Source organism: Notolabrus celidotus, chromosome 3, assembly GCF_009762535.1.
Source record: "Notolabrus celidotus isolate fNotCel1 chromosome 3, fNotCel1.pri, whole genome shotgun sequence".
In the NCBI taxonomy this organism is placed as follows: Eukaryota; Metazoa; Chordata; class Actinopteri; order Labriformes; family Labridae; genus Notolabrus; species Notolabrus celidotus.
The window spans coordinates 14,933,581-14,948,768 of NC_048274.1; the positions used below are offsets into that span (position 1 = coordinate 14,933,581).

The window sequence follows — 15,188 nt, forward strand, 5'->3', positions numbered from 1 at the left end:
AACACAAGTGGACTAAACTAGTGAAAAGAGCTGACACTGATTGGAACCATGTTGGCCTCACTGGGGGCTGTGGTGGAGAGATGCACACAGAAGAAGCTAGAGGCCATTCTAAATTATTACACAGATCATCCACTTCACAACTTCTTTGTGGACCAGAGAAACAGTGGCAGTGGACGGCTCATCTCTCTGAGCTGCAGGACTGAGAGATACAGAAAATCCTTCATCCCTGCAGCCATTAGGCTTCATAACTCTCTAGCCAATGGGAGATGAGCTGACAGACACCTGAACTACTTGTTGAATGTGATTTTTATAATTTTATCTGCCAGACACCTGAATTTCCTCCTTGGGGATTAATAAAGTATATTCTATTCTATTCTAATTTCATGTCTTGTGGAAACATTTTAATCAGATTGTGATTGTATATTGATGACACTGGAATTATTCCTTCATGACACTGCTAAAAAAGTAGTGCAGTATAGTATGAATTAAATAGGGAAACTCAATGTCATATAATAATAATAATAATAATAATTCATAGAATTTATATAGCGCTTTTCTTAGTACTCAAAGTCGCTTAAAACCTGAACCTATCAAAGTTAGAGAGGCTAAGCAATAATTGTCAATTAACCACACACAATGAAAGCGTAACTACTGGCGTTCATCACCCAGAGCAGCAGGGGTCGCTGGCGGGAGAATCACGTAAAAAAGCCACACTTCACCCGGAACAGGAGGACCGAGGGAAACCACGGCAGAGAGATTGTTGTGGACGATCCACACAAATACTCTGAATTTTACCTCCCCGATAGTTCTAACTACAAGTTACCTGAAAACACGGGCACAGATATATCCGCTGCAGGATCCAGCTCCATCGTGCTCACCCCTGAGATGTCGGTCGTGCCTCCCAGTCGCTCAGCAGCCGGCTGGCCGCGCGGCGGGGCCGTTCAATTCGGGAACAAATACATCACCGGGCCTGCTAAACCCCTCACACTGGAGAGGACCATCAACCTGTGAGTTCACTGGATCAATTAATGATCATTAATTGAATGCGCGCACAGTTGGTATCAGCATCAAAGTGAACGTGAACCAACAATAAAAACGTGTTTCGCTCAGGAGGCTGGTTTTGTTCGATGCTGCTGCATTCACATCTTTGCTCTGTGTTTATGGGATATGAGCCTGACTATTGAAAAGTAATATTATTAATATTTTATCAGCTTCTATCATTAAATATGCATTGTTATAAGCTCTCCTATCGATTTTGATGTTTAAAAAAACTGTTTGCATGATGGTACTATTTTTAAAATGGGATTTTATTGATAAGAATAAAAATCTTATTATAAGAACAACATAAATAAAATGATCAATCAATCAGACTTTATTTATAAAGCGCTTTTCATACAATGACATTGTAACACAAAGAGCTGTACATAACTTCAAAATAGAATAAATTAAGAAACAGATCCCATCCCCAGCCCCGACCCCAAAACCACCCCATAATCCTAAGGTTAAGAACACAATATGCAACAATAGTAATAAAAACAATAAAAATAAAATAAATAAATAAAATAAAAAAATAAGTTGCTGAACTGAGGAAACGCTCTCATCATATCTTAATGAGGAAACACTGGAGGTAAAATAAGATGTTAAAACTCAAAACAGGAAATTAAAATCACCAAAATAAAATACATTTCTAAGATAATATAACACTAAAATATTAAACCAGTAAAAGAACTTAAGATGCTAGACTTAAAATAAATAAATAAGTACATAGATACAATAGAATACAAGTGACTCAATTTGAAGTAGATAATAAATAAATAGAGAATAAAAGTAAGACTAAAAAGGTAGGTCTTGAGTTTGCCTTTAAAAATATTTATGCTCTGTGCAGCCCTCAGATCCTCAGGCAGGGTGTTCCACAGGCGTGGGCCGTGATAATAAAAAGCTGCCTCACCGTGGGTCTTAGTTTTTACATTTGGTATAATTAAAAGTCCACTACCTGAAGACCTGAGGGCTCTCACTGGCTCATAAGATAAAAGCAAATCTGATCAATAAGAAGGTCCAAGACCATTAAGAGATTTAAAAACCAATAAAATAATCTTAAAATCTATTCTAAAAAAATGATGAATCATAACAATGATGGAAACATAAAAAAATAAACCTCTAGAGGAAGTGGAGTTTGTTGCTGACTTTTCCCTCTGCTCAAGTTGAATTGCTCATTCCTGTATCCACTCAACATGAACACCTGAAATGTGAAGCTGACAGTAATTATCTCTGGCCTGGCTGCCACAGGTTAATCAGGTCCAGTAATGCATCCCACATTAGAGATAGACCGATATGTTTTTTTTACCGATACCCATATTTGGAGCCGATATTCATTTGCAATAAAAGGGAAAATATTGTTGTCAAAATTTTGAATAATACAAACTCCAACACCTAACTTCGTTTAAATACCTTTAAGCATATGTTTATTAAACATCTTTTCAGATTTGCAACATGTGAAAGTTTTTTTTTTATCTTAAACAATAAACAACTTTGTTTTAAAATTCAAACAAAAAGTGCAGGGAGCTCCCAGGCTCAGCAGCATGTCTTATAAAGTTCAATGAAAACTTAAACAAATAAATAGCTCCCTAAAGGTATCTATGGTAAATCATATTTTCCAAAATTTCAATATAACTGAAATGTTAATCTTTCACTTATCTTTGTTTTATGGGGGTATTTCAGTGTTTTTGAAGTGGGATTGTATGAGTTTTATGTATGAGTTTTAAATCACTAGTAGTTGTAGGGGCCACAACGGATGCTGCTCAGCTCATCCCCAGCGATGAGAAACTGCAGGGAGAAATGAGCCAAAATAACCCAGTTATAAATTGATCTCTTATTGGCCTCCGGATTTATAAAAAAATGGCTGATGCCGATAGGCGTCAAAATGTCGAATATTGGTGTCGATAATCTGTCTATCCCTATCCCACATCACTCCAATCCTATTCTCCTTATACTGGTTACCAATCAAATTCAGAATACAGTTTAAGATCCTCATATTAACATACAAAGCATCAACAAGCACCCTCTTATATCTCCGACCTGCTCCACCCTTACATCCCCAGTAGACCCCTCAGATCCTCAGACCAGGGTCTGCTTGCTGTGCCTCGTGTCAGGCTTAAAACTAAAGGTGACCGTGCCTTTGAGCATGTGGCTCCATCTCTCTGGAACAGAGACTTTTAAAAAGCAGCTTAAGACTCATTTGTTTGTTATAGCTTTCGACCCTCTGTTGTAATTTGATGTCATTTTGTCTGCTTTCTTAATTATCATATTTATTGCTCATTGTTTTGTCTTAACATTGATTCTCTGTTAAAGCACTTTGTGACTGTCTGTGAAAGGTGCTATACTAAATAAAGTTTACTTACTTGCTCAGTGACTTTTCATGTGTGTGCTTTTAACCCAGATACCCTCTGACTAACTACACGTTCGGTACAAAGGAGCCTCTCTATGAGAAGGACAGTTCAGTGGCTGCTCGCTTCCAGCGGATGCGAGAAGAGTTTGATAAGATGGGGATGCGGAGGACAGTGGAGGGGGTTCTCATCGTTCATGAGCACAGGCTGCCTCATGTGCTACTTCTGCAGCTCGGCACAACTTTTTTCAAACTGTGAGTACTTAATGTCTGTCAGCTGCTGCCTGATCCAGCGGAAGGGTGTTTAGTTGCTGAAGTTATTTTTTTTACTCCCCTCCTGCAGGCCCGGGGGAGAGCTGAATCCTGGAGAAGATGAGGTTGAGGGTCTGAAACGTCTGATGACAGAGGTACCCTCCTCACAGCACAGTTCACACCTGTTGTTAGTGTGCTCATTGTTGAATTTACTTTAGTAACTTTTGTTTGAATGTTAGATCCTTGGACGACAGGATGGTGTGAAGCAGGACTGGGTGATCGATGACTGTATTGGCAACTGGTGGCGCCCCAACTTTGAGCCTCCACAGGTAGGTGGATCAATCACTGCATTAAAGAAGTGTTGAATTTGTGTGAGCAGCTTTTGATCAAGCACTAGTTAAGTCCCTTTGGTTAAATATGTAGATAAACGTGTGTAGTGTCTTTCTTCAGGCTATAGACAGTGTTGAGAATATACTGACTTTTCTCTGTTGCAATAATTCAGATATATGATTTATGTAAGACTTAGTTATGATCATTTTTCCAACGTCATTGCTTATTTAATAATATTTCAAGGTTAAAATCAGACTTTCAAAGAAAATGGAAAACCTTGATGTTTAAAAAGAATGTTCTGTGTTGTGTATGAAATGACTCACTGCCTGACAATGCTTTTGTAGAGTGAACTGTGTGCACTTAAAATCTGCAAATCACTGAGAATCTCCATCACAGTCCATCACACACAGCTGCAGCTTGTTATCTGTGCACGATAATGTGAACTGATCTGAAGTTGTTTGTCCTGCAGTATCCCTATATTCCAGCTCACATCACCAAACCTAAGGAGCATAAGAAACTGTTCCTGGTTCAGCTGCAAGAAAAAGGTAAGTAAGCCACGATGTAACTCATGAAATGACTGTTTTTTTTGCATTTAACTGGAGGAGAGAGAAAATCCATTGAGCTATAAATAGTAAAGAGAGGAGAGATGGTGTCATTGCTTCTTGTTGTGAAACTTGTGTCTTGTGTTTCCACAGCGCTCTTTGCTGTCCCTAAGAACTATAAACTGGTGGCAGCACCGCTTTTTGAACTCTATGACAACGCACCTGGATATGGACCAATCATTTCCAGTCTACCGCAGCTGCTGAGCAGGTAATATTCATGTCTAATCATGTGCTTCGGTCACTTTGTAGAAAGGCTGAATGAAATAGAAACATTCCTTTTTTTCTGTCTGTGTCTAGGTGGATTATTTTGGAGGCTGAAATGAATAGTAGTAGCTGAATGTCTGTCCATAGATCTGTTAGTTTAATAACGTTTAAATCTGTTAAATTTGATCTAACCAGTTCATATTGTTAATGTTTTGTATCAACCCAGTAAATTCCATCAGTGTTCAGTTTTTTCAGCCAACTGTGGGCTGAAGATGTCACAAAGACTAAACACTGAGACTTGCTGTGGTTTACAGAATCATTATCAACACCCATCCTATTGTCATGTCAAAGAACAACACTGATCACCTCCAGATTGACTCATCGGTACCTGCTCCACATTTAGGTACTCATACCAATGAGCAAAAACAACACATACACATACCCACAGCATTCGCAGGCACAAATTTAAGACAGGAAATGAAAGCAGGACAGAATGAAAACATCTATATGCACGAGAATTCAAGTTGCATTGGTGGCACATTTTGTTGTGATGGCCTTATTTTTCATACACTTGCTGAGAAAAGGGGAAGAGTTAATTGCGGGGAGAGGTTAATATTGAGAGAGAATGAACCTGGATTAAACCCTCTGCAGGAAAGGACGACAGCTCGAACTATGACGCTTCAAGGTCATGTTTGCAATTACTCCATGAGTTCAAACAAAGCTGTTCAATGCATTTTCTTCTACTAAGTTTTATTTTCATCTGTGCTTGCAGTCTTCTTCTTGCCGACCTTTGTTGGCATACTGCCATGTACTTTATGAAACATAACCATGTGTAGATAAGTGGAACAGTGTTACATTGTAGGCAGGACTGATACACAAGAATTGAAATAGGGTCCTGTTGGTTAGGAAAAATATCTACAGCACAAATTCAGGTTAAAATAATCTATAGGTGACTTTAAATATTCTACAGATAAAAAGTTGAAGTTGAAAACATATTCAAAGCCATAACTGTTACAATGATTTGTCTTTGACCTTTTAATTATGGCCATCGTTTTCTCTTACAGGTTCAACTTCATTTACAACTAATCCGGATGAACAGGAGCAGGTCCAGCTGTCTCTGTGAGTGCAGCTCTGTCGGGGTGAGGATGAGAGACAATGTGGTGAAAATGAAATCTCATCTTCAGCTCAACGTTCAAAAGAGAACATTGTCATGTTTCACGGGGGGTGTTTATACTGTTAAAGAAAATGAAAATGTCATGTGTCTGTTCTCTCTTTTTTTTTATCTTGAGATACTGCTAGTTTTTTGTAGTATGAAGGTCTGTAACCAGTGTGCTAAGAATCCGATTTTATGTCCTCTCAGCTGAGGTCAATGTTTGATTAAACGAAGTACTTCATTGACTTTCCTGTTGTTTTAACCAGTAACAACACAGTGTTTTTTGTTCCTTTTTAATAAAGCAGTCCTTTTGAGTATGTTTTAATAATGTCCACAGGGCTAAAGAGTTCATGGTTGATAGTGATCAAGTTTCAAAGTAAACATAAAACTTTGTGAGATGGGATTTTTTTTATCACTAAAAAAAACCCCCACTTTTTTATTTCAGTATCACTCAATCCAAGACTGAGCTAAAAGCAATGTTATACTTCATGTTTGCTCTGTCACAACAGAGATGGTTTCATTAAAATACTGAGGACAGTCTGAAGACATAATACTATGCCTCTGAGCAGGAAGAACTAGAAGTATTTTTTGATGGGAAATGGCCACGTTTGTACATTTTTTGAGACAGCAATGCAATTTCCAAAATGAAGACAGAAGATTGAAGGAAGATATCTTAAATGTAGCTTTCACATTTAAGGTAAGCAGTTTGCACCTTCTGAAGACTAAAGATTAGGTAATTCTTTTTTTTTCCTTCTGAATCTTACCTTATTGGTAGCTGAGTACCACCAGAGTTAAATTTAGCAAAATCATCATGCTTATTAGAATATTAAGCTACATACTGGATATGTTATAAATATGTTTTTGTCAATATTTCTTAGAAATGTATAATTTTTTCATTCAAATTATAACTTTTAAAAGTAGTGATAAAGAAGTGATTATGTGCATTAACCCTCCTGTTATGTTGCGGGTCAAACTGACCCTTTTTAAAGTCTATTTAATCAATATATGCCTTCCAAACCAGCTAAATGCAGCATAGAAATCTGGGCAGAATGTGACAGAAGAGGTGTTGTGTAAATCCATCAACATTACTTCATAAAAAAAAAAAATTCAAAATTTTAAATAAAATAAACAAAAATCTATGTCATGTAAAACTATTATATTTATATTTAGGGCTGTCCAAATGTACATTAAAACAAGTTTTAACATTAATTTTAATGAAAATGAGTGAATTCTCCTCATTGAACCATGATATGTGAGAATTAAAGAACACCAATGGACCGAATCTTGATTTAAATGGTTATTAATGGAGTTAAAAATTAGATTAAAAAAATGTGTATTGGGATTTTTTGTGGTTCTTTGACACTTTTGGATAATTGAATATTCCCCAGGTCAAATTGACCCAGGAAAATGATTGCTGCTCCAGAGAACTGAACTAACCACTAAAAATAAATCATAAAATAGCAATGAAATGCTGCCATATTAGAAATGTCTCAGTTTCATTACAAGAAAAATTGTACTTAAGACCATTTTCACTATGGAACTTGCAAAATGGAATTAAGTTGTGGACTAGAAATACAACATGAGTATTCTCCCAAATCAAATGTTACATTTTGTGGTGTGAAAGGGGACAGACATGTCAAACTCAGAAATTAACACGGCTGTTAAAGCGATACCATTATGAAAATCAACAAAAAAGTTGGTAACTTAATCGTTTACGTCATTCTGCCTGTCAGTCTTCACTCAGGGCGAGAATTGACTACCTACCATTACGTCATTCGCCTGCGACTTAAGCCATTTCACGCACTCACACGTTTCCAGTGTGTTTGCTACAGTCTATGGTTTGCTGTCAAATCTTTTCGTGAACTAGAAGAAGTGAACCCGGGCAGTTTCAAGAATGGCCTCTAAACGACTGTCGGAGGAGTGTAGTAAAACTGAGAAGAAGAAGAAAAAGAAGACTTGCATGGAAACAGCTGAACTTTGTGCAGGTTTAGAAGAAGAGCAAGTGAAGAGGTCCATGAAGGAGGCGTGGAGCCAGAGGAATCACTACAGCCAGGGTTAGTGGAGACACAGACAAAACTTTGCAAAGCCAGTGTTACATGTATTTCAGATGTGTCATGTTACCAACTACAACCAGCAAGCTGCGACAACAATGAAACTCCTAAGACCTGTTACTTCCCCCCCTACTACACCATAACATGACAGTGAGCCCCAAACTTCAGACTAATAACTTTTGAACAAAGTTGGGAATACAGGGCTGAAAAATACACCTAGTGTGTCATCAGTGGGTCGTTAGATGAGTACACTTTTGTGATTTTTTTGACCTGCTTGTTTTATTTTACTGCCCATCTAAAGCAGGTTGTAATCAGAATCAGAAATACTTTATTTATCCTGGGTGGAAATTTAGTTGTTACAGAATGCTCTTAGACACAGTATGAAAAAGTCTAAATATTAATAGAGAGAAGGAATAAAATAAGATATAAATACAAATTAAATAATACAAATTGGGTTAATAATAAGTATAAACGCAGAATAGTTACAGTTCGCTATGTGCTGGAAATTGAGGTATAATACAGAATGTTGAAGTGGCAGGAATATTGCACAGTGTATTGCATGTTATTGCACAGAGTACAGAATATTGTTCAGTGATCAGAGGGAGGAGCTGTACAGTCTGATGGCCACAGGCAGGAATGACGTCCTGTGGCGTTCTGTGGTGCATTAAGGGGGGATCAGTCTCTCACTGAATGTGCTCCTGTGATTCACCAGCATGTTGTAGAGAGGTTGGTGGATGTTGTCTATGATGCTGTGGAGCTTTGACAGAGTCCTCCCAGAGTCAAGCTCCATCCAACAACATCACTGGCCTTACGGATCAGTTTATTTAGTCTGTTTGCGTCCGCTCCCCTCAGCCTGCTGCCCCGGTACACCACCGCAAACAGGATGGCACTGGCCACCACAGACTCATAAAACATCTTCAGCATTGTCCAGCAGATGTTGAAGGACCTCCTCAGGAAGTAGAGGCGGCTCAGGACCTTCTTGCAGACGGCTTCGGTGTTCCTGCTCCAGTCAAGTGTATTGTCCAAGTACACCCCAGGTATTTGTAGTCCTCCACAATGTCCACACTGGCCCCCCTCGATGGAAACAGGGGTCACTGGTGCCTTGTTCCTCCTCGGATCCACAATAGCTCCTTGGTCTTTGTCACATTGAGCTGGAGGTGGTTCTGCTCGCACCATGTGACAAAGTTGCCCACTACAGCCCTGTACTCTGCCTCATCACCCTAACTGATGCATCCAACTACAGCAGTCATCAGAGAACATCTGAAGGTGGCAAGGAAGAGGAAATGGCGTTTGAAAAGTGCTCTATAAATGAAATAATAATAATAATACAATTATTACTATCATTATTATTATTATTATTATTATTTTTTAACTTTTAGAGATTTCCTGACCATAAAAGGTTAATTAAAATAGGAAAAGCCACCAGTTTCATGCCTTATACCACCTAACCGCTGGAAAAATAGTATTTGTGTTTTTTTCTTCGTCACTGATAGTTGCCCTCCATTTATAGATTATTTTTCCCATAGGTGTTTGTTGTCTAATTTTTTTTATAATATTGTTTTGACAGTATTTTGAATCATTATAATATATAATAATAATAAACTTTATTTATATAGTACTTTTCTTAACAAGGTTACAAAGTGCTTCACAACAAAAAAAGCAGAGAATTACAAAGCATGAAAAATGGGGCAAACGGGAGAAAAAAGACAGAAGCAAAACAAGACATCTGAATGCAGAGCAAATTCAAGAATTAGGGGTAGAAAATGCCTTCTTGTATAAAAATGTCTTTAGTGAGGATTTAAAAGCAGTTAAGGTTGTGGACTGTCTAATTGCCAGTGGCAGGGAGTTCCACTAACTTGGAGCTCTGATTGAAAAGGCCCGCTCACCTTTTGTTTTAAGGTGGGATCTTGGCACAACCAGCAGAGATGCATCCACAGACCTGAGGGGCAACCCAGGCACATAGGGGGTTAAAAGGTCGCTTAAACAGTTTGGGGCCTGTCCATTTAAAATTTTAAAAGTGATCAATAAGATCTTAAAATCGACACAATAAAAAACTGGCAGCCAATGTAAGCTGGTGAGGACAGGAGTGATGTGTTGGTATTTTGATGTGTCTGTTAAAATCTGAGCGGCTGAATTTGGGACTAGTAGGAGTCTGTGGAGTGACTGTTACGTTTATGTTGAATAGGGGATCTGGAGCTGGACTGCCATCCTTTCCCTCACTGCATCATCAGGAATTTCCTCAGCAGCGAGGCCTTCGTAGAGAATCTGCAGAAGGAACTCCTGGGACTGAGTTTCCACGAGAAGTCAAACGATCTGTACAAGTTTAAACAGGTGTGTATCCAAACTCATCGTCTCACTGATGCCTCTTTGTGTTGTTGTGTTGTTGTGTTGTTGTAACTTTTATTGTTGTTCTTGTAAAGTCAGATGACTTGAGGAAGAGAACGGAGCCACATATTGCAGGACTGAGGTAAACAAACACAGCCTGTCTATCACTTGTGTTTTGTATATAAGAGAGCAAATATATGTTGGTATGAGATTTTTCTTTTGAAGTGATGCAGAGAGAGATAACATGTGCATGTTCTGGCTATTTTAGCATCCCTCCTAGTGTGAGCTAAGAGAAGAAATAAACATGCTATAATAAGCAGCTCATTCTGCCATTCAGAAATAGCCTCAGAAGATTGTCAGTTTTTATTTCTGATGAAGCTAATTCATTTCTAAACCTCTTTTACCTAAATGGGATCTCATCAGAAAATAATTGTATTTTCTACTCACCCCTGATTTTAGCATTTTCTTTATCAAAAGCTTTTGTTAGTGGCTCTTAAAAGGCATCTCCTAAAATATTTGGGTTCTAAAAAGGTTCAGGAGGAAGCATGTCACAGCTGTTACTACATGAAATTTTTAGCTTACAATCAGTTACTTCAACTGCGCAGGAGAACAGGAGTCACGAGCCAAAGTGGGCCAAGTGGTCGTGAGACGTTTTGGGTCATGTTGGTGTGCTCCACCAGGAGGCGCCAGAGATCACATGGACCTCTCAACAAGGACATATTCTTTATTTAGTGCTGTTGTTTCTGAAAGCATCAACATTTGGCAGGAGAAGACCGTACTGTAAAATGAACAGTCATTACAGCAGTGTAAATGTAAGTGCTTTCAAATAGAGGACATGAAACACAGCTGCCCCACCGAGGCAGTATGGACTTTCACACCTATCCATAGAGTCCATGACATCATTATTTTTAAGCAAATCCAACAAATATTAGGGTCAAGATTTAAAATTAAAGACCAGTATGAGTTAGGTCAACAGCTTTGAGACTCATACATTCCCAGTATAGCAAAATTATCTTAAAACCTTCCCCTTTTAGTTGATTATAATGTGATTTGTTTTGTAATTAAAATTTTGAAAAGCTGTGTTTAAGGCAGAGAAAGATTAAAATTCTTCACAACACGTATTTGTGATTCTGCATTGCTTCACCTACTGCAGAAATAGAGCCCCCGAGAATAAATACCATAATTAGATACACAATAATGGCCTCCTCTTGTGGTCATCTATTATTTATGCCACAACAAAATGTCATGGTAGGTTTGAGCAGTCAAATAATCTGTGTGCTTGCTGAGGTTTACACAAGGTTAAGGGTTTCAGGATTATTGTAAGTGTCAATATAAATCAGGATTGCACACTGAAATGCTGCTTACGTTTTTCTGTGTTTTCAGGACAGCGCTGTTCGGGCCTTTCCGCTCCTGGCTTGGGGAAGTGTTAGGAGTTGAACTGGAGCCCACGGTGGACATCTCCTGTGCTAAATATGAACACACAGGTGAGCTTCATTCTTTTTATATCCTGCAGGAAAGACTGTTTTATTTTAAGGTCTTCTCTGATTTTTTGATGACTAACATCATTGAAGTTTTCCTTTTTTTATATATATAGCACCCTCTTTTGTTTCTAGATGTTCTTTTGTGTCATGATGATGAATTGGAGGGGAGGCGTGTGGCTTTCATCCTGTATCTCGTGCCTCAGTGGCAGAGCAGTGATGGAGGAACCCTGGATCTTTACACAACAGACAGTGAGTATCCCACTATGTGTGTGTGTGTGTGTGTGTGTGTTTCTGTGTTTATACATCATGTGTATATGTATAATCCTTATTTTTGTTGTCAGGTAATTTACAACCCCAGAGCATCTTAAAGTCTCTGGTACCCTCTTTGAACACATTCATCCTCTTTGAAGTTTCTCCAGTCTCCTTTCACCAGGTAAGAAAATCCCCTCCTCTTTTTCTGTAGTTGAAAACACAAAAGAACGACTGAGAGCATGAAATGTGTTTTGTTTTCCAGGTGTCAGAAGTTTTATCACAAGACAAGTGTCGTCTCTCCCTGAGCGGCTGGTTTCACGGGCCGTGTTTGGATCGTCCCCCTCGCCACATAGAGCCCCCTGTCCCACGAAACCCTCATCTACCAAGAGATGTGAGTTTGATTAAAGATGACCGAAGATGTTTACACCTACAGAATATTGACAAAGTTAAAACTTAACACAGTAAGACCATAGACTTTATAAAATATAGACGTAGTATCCGTGACGTCACCCATCTGTTTCTGAAGAGCAGTTTGAGGCCAATCGTCGCTGGCAGCCATATTGCTGCTGTCGAGCTAGTGTGACGTAAAGAGGCGGGCTTTGAGCCTCCTAACCAACAGCTACAGTGTTCCCGCCTGTCAAGTCAGCTGTGCCTCTCATTGGAAGACTCGAAATCTCAATATCTTCGAAATTGCCGCGTTAGAAAAAAATTCACCCCCTGTACAGTGTGAGCCGATAGAAAAATGAGCTATCCAGACTACACTCGTCTTTGGTCCCAGTCTGTAAACATGTTTATTTCTGCTGTAAAGATTGGCCTTTTCCCATTCATGTGTATGTGACTTCCGGTACTTCCGGAGCCAGTCTCAAGCGGATCCTCGATGAACTGCAGTTTTTAGCACTTCTGCATTGGACTGGATGTTGCTGCTTGAGTAAGACACACTTTCTCACGTTCCTGTGTGAGCTGCTGTTAGAAGCTAATTAGCTCATGTAAAGACAACAAAATCTACCTGACAGCACCTCTAAATCTCACTCATGAACAGATTATGTCTCAGTGTTTAATCTCTAAGTTTTACAGGAGTTGTTTTGGGGACTATTTCTTATCTGGAAGCAGAGACTTCATAGGCTGGGCTAATTTTCTCCAATTGTTGCATTTAAATGTGGATTATGCAATTCTGATTACAAATAATTTTCATACTTTTAAAAAGGCCGTGCTTATGAAACTTTCCATCATTGTATCTAAAAATACCATCATGCAGTGTTTTCAAAAACAAGACTGAAAGTGATGTAACTAACATGAGCTAGGCTGTAGAGTGATGCCACTTCTGTTGCTGCTGTAAAGCTAGCATGCAGAGGGGAAGAGCCGGCTTCTTAGATCTGGCTCACCAGCTCCAGACTTCAATTTTCTGCTACTTTATCACAACAACAAAAAACATATCTAACAGAATTAGAAAACAAACAGTTTTCTGAAAGCAACAAATGTCTGAACCACTGTGTTTCTTTTTCATTTACAAAGCTAGAACAGACACTTCAGAGACTCCACTTTTGTTGCACAGATGCAAGCCTGACTTTGATCTTCTCTTCCAGAAAAGCAATAAGTTAATTTCCCATAAAGCGAAACTATTCCTCTCTCTAATCTTTCATAGGAGACGTTGCTGTTTGAGTGGATCAATCCGACCTACCTGGATATATCCTACCAGGAGCAGGTTCAGGAGGAGTTTGAGGACAGTTCTGAAATCCAGCTCAAAGATTTTCTCAAGGTAACTTCTAACTCCAGTTTTCAGCGTCCCACGTGTCCACTTGTTTCTGTCGTCTGATGACACGTCTTTTTGTACAGGAGGAGAAGTTCAGGGAGGTGAGTGAAGCTCTGAGACTCTCCCAGATTCAGTGGACGAAGAGAGGTCCGCCCAATAAGAGGTGGGTAATGTTTCACTCTTCACAGTTTGTATTTATGTGCTGAGTGTTTGAAGACTGTGATCTCATGTCTTTTTGTGTATTTAGATGCTATGACTCGGCCTCTCTGGATTCTCTGCCGCAGTGTGTGAGTGCATGCTGGGAGCTGCTTCATTCAGAGGCTTTCTTTCTGCTTCTCTCCAACTTCACCGGCCTGCGTCTGCACTACCTGTGTCCTGCTGATGATGAAGATGATGATAAGGAAAAAGAAGGTGGAAATCAAGGGAAGGAGAAAGACGACAAACAGAATGCGGAAGCAACAGGGTCTTCAACTGACGCATCAGCAAACACAAGCAGGGAGAAAGGTGTGTGTCAGTATGAGCTGAACCTCTCAGCCACCAGTGTGTGTGTTTGTGTATGATTTTTGATGTGTGTTTGTTCTTTAGAGCTGAGCACACCTGTGTGTTCTGGTGAGCTGCGTCGATGGTCTCATGGTAGCTACACTCTGCTGCACGATGGAGAGGCAGCACGAGCAGAATACGCTCTAGACCTTATTTTGCCTTTTGGCTGTGCAGGTGAGCTCACACACACACACACTCTCACACACACACACGCACACGATAAGAACAAACTATCAATCGACTCTGTGACTCTAAAAAACCCTGTCTTTCACAGACTGGCAGTCAGAGTTTGGGGGCTACACGTGTTATGTTGCTAATGAAGAGGATGAGGAGGTGAGTTAAGTGTTATTTTATACATATGTCCACTACCTCAGTGATTATTCTCATCGTGGTTTTAATTTCCTCCTCACAGCTTCTGACAATGTACCCAGAGGACAACTCCCTTGCTCTCGTCTACAGAGATAAAGAAACTCTCAAATTTGTCAAACATGCCAACCAAAAAAGCTCTTGTGAGCCTACCTGCAGAGAATTCTATGACTTCTCTTTTGTGTACTATGAATAAATATGTTTATCTATCTTTTGTTTTTTTGACATCTTTGTTACACACTATATTCATACAATAGTATGCACAGATTAACAGATTGAAGCAGAAACTGAAAAAACAATGCAGGCGATGAATATCTTTGCTTTTGTTGTACGTTTTTAACACTTCTAAGGCTTGTTAGGGAGAAATAAAGTAAAAATAAATATGAATAAGGAGCAGCTGTTACTCTGGAAGATCATGTTAAAAAGATTATTTTCACAAAGTTTTTATACATTTATAAAGAATATACTTACATATACTAATATTAGTGTTGATGTTATTA

At 39.0% G+C, this 15,188-nt stretch overlaps 2 protein-coding genes across 3 annotated transcripts; both read left to right on the forward strand.

The window, feature by feature from the left end:
• The first annotated feature begins 688 nt into the window (after positions 1-688).
• nudt21 (nudix hydrolase 21) lies at positions 689-6,237 on the forward strand. Of its 2 annotated transcripts, XM_034680194.1 has the most exons (8): positions 689-1,007; positions 3,437-3,637; positions 3,726-3,789; positions 3,874-3,963; positions 4,434-4,509; positions 4,660-4,774; positions 5,085-5,173; positions 5,835-6,237. In XM_034680194.1, the coding sequence occupies exons 1-8, from the start codon at positions 886-888 to the stop codon at positions 5,891-5,893; spliced, it is 816 nt and encodes a 271-aa protein (XP_034536085.1). In that variant the 5' UTR covers positions 689-885; the 3' UTR covers positions 5,894-6,237. The 2 variants fall into 2 exon arrangements, with proteins under 2 accessions (XP_034536085.1, XP_034536086.1); XM_034680195.1 differs by lacking the exon at positions 5,085-5,173 and having other exon boundaries at positions 691-1,007.
• A 1,444-nt stretch (positions 6,238-7,681) lies between these two features.
• On the forward strand, positions 7,682-14,899 carry ogfod1 (2-oxoglutarate and iron-dependent oxygenase domain containing 1). Its single transcript, XM_034680940.1, has 13 exons — positions 7,682-7,977; positions 10,160-10,305; positions 10,395-10,441; positions 11,683-11,783; positions 11,913-12,029; positions 12,122-12,213; positions 12,295-12,423; positions 13,675-13,788; positions 13,866-13,945; positions 14,030-14,286; positions 14,368-14,496; positions 14,597-14,655; positions 14,735-14,899. The coding sequence occupies exons 1-13, from the start codon at positions 7,818-7,820 to the stop codon at positions 14,882-14,884; spliced, it is 1,581 nt and encodes a 526-aa protein (XP_034536831.1). The 5' UTR covers positions 7,682-7,817; the 3' UTR covers positions 14,885-14,899.
• The last annotated feature ends 289 nt before the right edge of the window (positions 14,900-15,188 follow it).

Excerpts from the sequence above, each read along its gene's own strand:
- nudt21 (XM_034680194.1), top strand. The coding sequence starts at position 886 with ATGTCGGTCGTGCCTCCCAGTCGCTCAGCAGCCGGCTGGCCGCGCGGC. Across the intron at positions 3,964-4,433 it reads CCAACTTTGAGCCTCCACAG|TATCCCTATATTCCAGCTCA; the intron begins GTAGGTGGATCA and ends TTTGTCCTGCAG. Across the intron at positions 4,510-4,659 it reads GGTTCAGCTGCAAGAAAAAG|CGCTCTTTGCTGTCCCTAAG; the intron begins GTAAGTAAGCCA and ends GTGTTTCCACAG.
- ogfod1 (XM_034680940.1), top strand. The coding sequence starts at position 7,818 with ATGGCCTCTAAACGACTGTCGGAGGAGTGTAGTAAAACTGAGAAGAAG. Across the intron at positions 7,978-10,159 it reads GAGGAATCACTACAGCCAGG|GGGATCTGGAGCTGGACTGC; the intron begins GTTAGTGGAGAC and ends TATGTTGAATAG. Across the intron at positions 14,656-14,734 it reads CTAATGAAGAGGATGAGGAG|CTTCTGACAATGTACCCAGA; the intron begins GTGAGTTAAGTG and ends TCCTCCTCACAG.